Source organism: Poromitra crassiceps, assembly GCF_964638095.1.
Source record: "Poromitra crassiceps genome assembly, chromosome: 11".
Classification (NCBI taxonomy): domain Eukaryota; kingdom Metazoa; phylum Chordata; class Actinopteri; order Beryciformes; family Melamphaidae; genus Poromitra; species Poromitra crassiceps.
In genome coordinates, this window is record NC_139643.1 from 16,254,215 (window position 1) to 16,261,714 (window position 7,500).

The 7,500-nt window shown below is 42.6% G+C and overlaps 1 protein-coding gene across 2 annotated transcripts in view; it reads left to right on the top strand.

Annotated features, from left to right (window-relative positions):
• LOC310784757 (class I histocompatibility antigen, F10 alpha chain-like) overlaps positions 1-4,100 on the top strand; it is a 19,037-nt gene extending 14,937 nt beyond the window's left edge. For both annotated transcript variants that reach the window (XM_083645796.1, XM_083645797.1), the window contains 4 exons: positions 1,260-1,370; positions 1,533-1,550; positions 1,742-1,815; positions 2,189-4,100. In XM_083645796.1, coding sequence (XP_083501922.1) covers positions 1,260-1,370; positions 1,533-1,550; positions 1,742-1,788 — 176 coding nt within the window. In that variant the 3' untranslated portion in view covers positions 1,789-1,815; positions 2,189-4,100. The remainder of the gene's footprint in view (positions 1-1,259; positions 1,371-1,532; positions 1,551-1,741; positions 1,816-2,188) is intronic.
• Positions 4,101-7,500: the final 3,400 nt, after the last annotated feature.

Below are 7,500 nucleotides of genomic sequence, written 5' to 3' on the forward strand. Positions count from 1 at the left end.
TGACTTGTAATTCATGTGTTTTGTTTCTGTTCTTCTGTAATGGAGCCTTTCTCTCACATTGTTGTCATTTTGTTGTCATGTTAGTTTATGTCATCAGGTTCAGTTGGTTTTTGCTCATCTTGATTTTTATTTTTTATTCTTTGCTTCTTTATAAATGAGAAATTGTTAGGAGATGGTTTGTATAGCAGTTTTATATCCAAATGGACACATTCATTTAAACCTGTCATCAGATGATTTAGTTCAGCCTATGTTTTCTCATGCAGTCTAGTTTCTATGCACTGTATGCTGTTCCCACATAGTTGCTTCCTCCTTGGAGGTACATTTGAGCTCAGTCTTGTTTACATACCATCATTTAGCAACCAGACACTTTTTAACTCCATGAGAATATTGAAGACAACCAAACATGCTGGTCGCTTCACTAAAACACATGAGGTGTGTCTCTAGTTTGTCTGAGTCACATGACCTCCTCTCTCTACTTACAATAGAGAGGTCCAGGGATGACGTATTTTTGTAGGCTGAATGCGGAAGTCCCGAACTTCCTGGTTCCTCACTGTTTCTGTCTATGGGATTTTTGAATGGGTTTTTGGCGTGATGCTTCAAATAATGTCTGTGGGCAACGCAAGTTTAATCAAACGCGAACCAAGGTTCAGCGGGATAATCTTCACACATGAGGACCACTTACATGAGTTTTGAAGCGTAAATGCGAGCCCTAGAAGTAAAATGCTCGAGCTAAGCTAATCCAGAACTACACACTGTCTCATAGGCTTCACGTCACGTCAGCAGTCAACCTGGACTGTTGTTGATGTGTGCACTGATTACCTCGGGCTGAACGGGGCTGAACCAGGTGAGGGAAAGAGAATTTCCGTGTTCGTCGTTTGAAGTGGTGACGTTATTGACGTATATATCCCCATCGACTCAAAAGTGTAGTCTCATTTAGCCGTTTGCTAGCTAGCCGCCCGTTTAGCGGCATGTAAAAGCTTCAAAACTCATAAAAGTGGTATTCATGTGTGAAGATGATGTTACTAAACACTGGTTCGCGTTTGATTAAGCCAGCGTTGCCCAGAGAGATTATTAGAAGCATCGCGCCAAAAACCCATTCAAAACTCCCATAGGCGAAAACTGTGAAGAACCAGGGCTGTTAGCATCGATGATTTCCGGACTCGTTACTGGAGCTCTCTATACTAAAGTGGAACAAATAGACATCATGTGATCCATCCAGTGTCACGTGACAAAGTGTGAATGCTCTGTTTTGGTTCCAGCTTCTCCTTCAGGGAGCAATACTACTCTTATCATTGGAGTGGCTGTAGGACTGCTCCTCCTGCTGGCCATCTGCGGTGCTGCATACTGCTGCTGGAGAAAGAATCATAACGGTGAGACAAGAGTTTTCTCCTCCTCAGAAAGACATTATGATCCTCTAATATAGGATTTAGCATACATGCTTGTGACACTCTTAATTACTGTTCCATAACATATTTTATGTTAAGCGGGTTCCTGTCATTGAGTAATAATGTAACATCTTGTCTGTATTTCAGGCTTCAAACCTGCTCGCAGTGAGTTTTCCTTTGATTGTTTTTTGCCATTCTATAATTATGTGTACTATTTGGATCTGTTTCGTGCATGATGTGTACTTATAAAGAACATGGAAGAAGAGCAGGCATTAGTAATCAATCACTGATCTCTCATGTTTTGTTTCTTTATGCTTAATTTCAAGTTACATTATTACTTTGTTGACTTTTTGTAGCTTCGGAGACTTCACCTACTGAATTACCTCCTCTCCCATCGCAGTGAGTGCTTCATCATGTGAGAACACATTGAGTATGTTAAACAAAGATTTAATCAAAATCAAAATAAATACTTAATATCAGCCAAATTGTGAATAGTCACAGATATAGCGGTATAAGCAGATTCCCTTGAGAGTTGTAATTCACATCCTGCTGCCGGTGAGGATTAAAAACATCAATCTGATCAAACATTTCCTGCAGTGTTACAGTATAATTACTAAAAACAGTTGTTGAGTTTTTATCTTGATTCTGATGCACACAAAAATCAGATTGCATCATTCTATATCTAAATGTTATATTTTGACCCAGACATCAATATCCCATACAATATGAAAGCAAATAGACTGCACAGTGTGAACAATAAGATCAATATTTCAGCTTGTCTGTCTGTTCATCTGTCTTGACAGGTGACCAGTGGAGATGAGAAGAGGATGCGGTGAACTGACGCATCATCAAGATCAATTACAGCAGGTGTTTCTAGTTTGGGACAAAAAGTGCACTTTAACTAAACTTGTTTGATTGACTTACTGAGAGTCAAAGTTATATGATTGGTCAGAATATTATGAGAGAAATTAAATTGTTAAAATTAGCATTGATTTACTCACCAAAGAAGAATATCTGGTTGCTTCTTCTTGGTTAATGTTTCTTCATTAGTGTTTGACTCCTCCCTCCATACTGGATTGTTGATGCTATTAAATGCAGCTAGTTGTTTGCTAACTGAATGGCAGCAGCATGACTGTACAGGTAAACCTCCTCTGTAGGAGGAGCTACATCAGCAGAGTAACTGATGCTGCTACAGCTGTTTGTGCTCAGCTTTTGGGGAGAGGATTTACTACAGCAGCTAGCAGAGACCAGGCCTGTGGAAGTAACTGATTACAGTACATGTAATGGGATTATGTAATCAGATTACAAAGAAAAAGACAAAAGCAGTAACTGTAATCCCTTACAGTTACTGAAAAAAAGATGTAATCAAGATACAGTTCCATCGAGTAAACATCTGGATTACCAGCAGGATTACAATTTTAAACTAGATTTTAAAATACAGAACGATGCACACACATTACAACACTTCCCTCTAACAACCCCACTCTGGTCCAACCTGGTTTCACGACAGTTTGTGACATCATAGTCTGCAGCCAGTCGCACCAGCTGACAGTTTATGACATCATAGTCTGCAGCAGTCGCTCGCACCAGCTGACAGTTTGTGACATCATACATAGTCTGCAGCCAGTCGCACCAGCTGACATTGTGTTATTTTTCACTTTGTAGTGAAAAAAGAAACAATCCGCACACCGAGGAGCTCCCGTTTAGGTTATTTTTATTTGCAACACAGCGTGAGCGTATTTTTCACTTTGTATTCATATTAATGGGAGAAGAGGCAACACAGATAGATTGGCTAAAAGCTGCTGTAACCAACACATAACGTCTGATAGAGCTGGTTTTTGGGGGGGAAATGTCCCTCTGAGGACCAAGACTCCAGACTCCAGTAGTCAAATGCAGGGAATTTGTTCAAAAGTAACACAAAGTAATCAGTTACATGACCTTAATATTGTGATACTCGGATTTCGTTACTTATTACAATTTTCAATTGTAATTGTACAAGTGTAATTGTAATTGTATCTGATTACATTTTTAAAGTAACCCTCCCAACCCTGCAGAGAGCAAACACATGATGAGAGAGTGAACAGAAAGGACACTTCCTTTAGCATGCTGACACACACTGCATTTTGCTTTGTCAATTCAGCAACAATATCTTGTGTCTTTGAGTTTATAATCAGCTGTGAATTGATCAGTGATTTTCTTTTTCACTGGTGATTTTATAAATCTCACATGTTGAGTTTGTTTTGCTTCAGTTCAGTTCTGGATGCTGCTGTGGCTCAGTGCTCTGCTCTGTCATTGTAAAGCCGTTCAAATCTCTATAATGCTGTGGAAATTATCTCCAGTCTGTACAGCTTTTTGTATATTAGTGCGTTTTCAATAGTTGTTTTTTTAATGTTGTATTTGGTGAGCGGGACTCCTCCCTTATTTTATAGGAAATTATACAGTCAGATATGTTGTGTAGATGTTTTAATGAATAATGCTGTTTTTTAATTTAAAATGTGTTGTAAACTGTGTGTGTCTGTGTGTGCGTGCGAGTGTGTGTATGTGTGTGTGTGTGTGTGTGTGTGTGTGTGTGTGTGTGTGTGTGAGTGTGTGTGCGTGCGTGCGTGTGTGTGTGCGAGAGAGTGAGAGTCTAGAGATTTATAAGCGGTTAAAGAGTTTTAGGCTACAGCATCTTTCTTGTTGGCACAACTTGTATGAAATAGGGTTTGATTAATAAATGAAATGTTTCTGAAAACATAAGAGTTGTTTATTTATTTGTGGATTTGTGGATCATAACCAAAGGATGATTCATGCATTCAAAGAATATCATGCATGCACATGTATTTGTTATATTTCAGTATAGGGGGTCTATTAAATAAGACCAAGTGAACCTTGTGATACCTCGATGAAAACACAAACATTGCTAATATTCTTCTATGTTGCTTTTTTCTTTTCAAATGTATAATATTATTATTATGACTCCTGTGTGTTTCTGCTCTCTTATGCTGTTCATCACATGCTGCTTTTCCTTATATGTGATGTCCTGTGGAGCCCCCTGCTGGCCTAAGACTTTCACACAAGTGTACTTGTGCAACCAGAGTGACAATAAACAGCAGAGAGCAGAGGCACAGATCATAATGATGATTTATCAGCTTAATATTTAGAGACCAACATCAAGTCACATGACATCCTCATCAGGTCATTTCTCAGTTTAGAGGGAGATACATAATCTGTCCAGAGGGGGCACTGTCACACTGCTGTGCTGAGTCCTCTGTAATGTAAACTCAATAAACATATTTTTTAAATAACATTTATACAACATTGATGATGAGGATGTCACATGACTACAGCTGAAGTCAATGGGGACTGGTTCTGTGCTGTCAACCTCCCTGTGTTTTATATATGGACCAACTTCACCTGTGTTTCAACTGGCATGAGGGGGAGGAGATGATGACACAATGTTCATTTTTGGGTGAACTGTTCCTTTAATGAACTCTGTCAACACAAACTGGAACATGAGACAGCAGCAGACTGCTGCTAAATGATCCAGTAACTCCCCAGTATGAAAACAGTCACAGCTACTGAGCTGCTAACATTTAGCCTCCATCTAAAAAGACTGTTGTCATCAGATAAGACTCAGTACAGTATTGGCCCATTTCCACCGCAGGTAGTAGCGCGGTCCCGCTCTGCTCGACTCAATAAATGGTCTCATTCCACCGGTAAAAACCTGGACAGCCCGGGTTGAGTTGGGGTTGAGTCGTGCTACTTTTGGTCCCTGCTTCGTTGGGGTTCTAGGGCTGTGAACCCAGTACCATACGGTGACGTGAAAACATTGTAGATGACTGATTGGTCAGGCAGAATCGTGTTTACTCTGTCTATCTACTGACTGTCAATGCAATGCTGCATACGGGGTCATCCCTATGTTCCCCGGGTCCTATGTTCCCCGTTTTTGTGGGACCGGGGAACATAGAACCCCGCTATGTTCCCTGGGAGAGGTTAGGTTTTGGGTTAGGGTCTGGGGGAGGTTAGGTTTAGGCGTGGGGGGTGGGAGAGGTTAGGTTTTGGGTTAGGGTTTGGGGGAGGTTAGGTTTAGGGTTAGTGAAAAACGGGGAATATAGAACCCGGGGAACATAGACATGATCCCCTGCATACCAGTTTAGTGGGGCTTACCTTCTCTTCTGTTATGTTATTTCCATCAGTCTTTTGTGTTGCTGCCTTCGCCTCTGGTGAAATAAAATCGTGGCGGTGGTTTCAATTGTCTTGAGAGAGAAAAAGTCCGCTGCTCAGGAAGCCCTTGTAGTTGAGTGCAGCGTCGGCTCCGCTAGGCCGCAGGCGGGGCTTTGGTGAAGCCGCGGTCTTGCCTGGTGAGAGGCCGCCGGGGTAGAGGCTTCACTCTGTAGCGCAACCCCCGTCCCTCGCGCAGCGCATGCATGTGAGTTTGACTAACAACAAAGTGATATCCATTCTTCTGGCCGATTGTCACATTTGCCCATGTACACTGTAGGTCATTTAGAGGCACCAGTATTTCATAAACAGTTTAAAAGTTCTGTGGATGGATTTAATTTTAACGTTATGTTATAGCCTACGTCGGCTATAGGCGGAGGACAGATATGCGGTCGCTATGACGACCGGTTGTGGGCGGGGGTGGGCGGGGGCAGATCAGCAGCGGTGGAAACAAAACATCCATCGGGTCGAAACAAATAGAGCCGAGTGGTGACGAGCTGTGCAGGACTGTAAAATGTGGTGGAAATGAGCCATTATATAACACATCACAAAGCACAACACATTTCAATCAGGTTTGGCCTGCAGGTGTGATTAAAAACACTTGTGTTGAACAGGCCTACATCTATCACTAGATATTGTTTTCTATATTCATTCTGTTAGGTGGGATAAGTATCCCACCTCCTTCTTATCCCCAGTGGTGTTAATGGCCAGGTTTTACTCTGGGAACCCTACTTATGCAGGATAGGGGGCCCTGGACGCGGCGCGCCCGAGCGGGGAGCATAGGATATTATTTCTGAATGCTTGACTGTTTCGTTTTTTACTCATTATACCATTACAGCTACGTAAAAAATATCTTACAAAAGTGTGTGTGTGTGTGTGTGTGTGTGTGTGTGTGTGTGTGTGTGTGTGTGTGTGTGTGTGTGTGTGTGTGTGTGTATGTGTGTGTGTGAGAGAGAGAGAAAAACTCTCGTAATGGACAAGCCCGTCTTTTATTGTCACACGAACACCACAACACATGCATGCGGCCACAACCCACTCATGCTGACGGTGGCCGGTGAAAAGTGTCCTCTGCATTTAACCCATCCAGGCATGTCCTTTCCTCCGAGGGGCAGGCCAGGAGCAGTGGTCGCTTTCTCGTACAGCGCCCGGGGACCAACTTCGGATGTTGTCGTCACTGGTCGGATGACGATGACGATCTGATCTTCTGCATGTTTTTTTAGTGGGGGGGTTATATACGGAGGAACCCCCTGGGGGAGCACGGGGAGAACATGCAAACTCCACACAGACAGAAAAGAAAGGCCCTTACGACGAGATAACCCACCTGGGCAGTAGGCACTGAAGATATGGGGGGCAACACAACCACAGCACCCACAGTGTCCCAGGCGAGAATCGAACCCAGGACCTTCCAACTGTGAGGCGACAGCGCTTACCACTGCGCCACCGTACCCCACGGGAGAGAACCATTCTAAATAGTTAATTTCCACAAGCCACTTACAAAGCTTTGGAACTTTATTTTGAAATGTTGCACTTAAAGTGAGGGGGATAAGGGGGGAAGAGATTGATTTGAAGTTTGTATTTAAACACACACTGCCTCTTTAACGCTCCTCTTCCTGGAATAAAGCAAAGCCTGATAACCCCTCCCTCAAACACAGCCAGTTCTATTCTCTCCATATATTTCCTGTTCCTCCCCTTTCACAGATCTGCCAGTTTAAAGATGGGTGTAAACATGCTGTGAAGTGCAAGAGCTGACCAGCCCATTCACTGCAGATCAGCACATGAACATGAAGAAAACAACAGAGGTTTGGTTTGGAGCAGAGCACAGCTTGTTTCAGTTCAGAGGAAGTGGAACTATCTGACTCACTGTCAACAAGGAATTCAGCTGGACGGGGAAAAACTCTGCTGTTCGATCTGT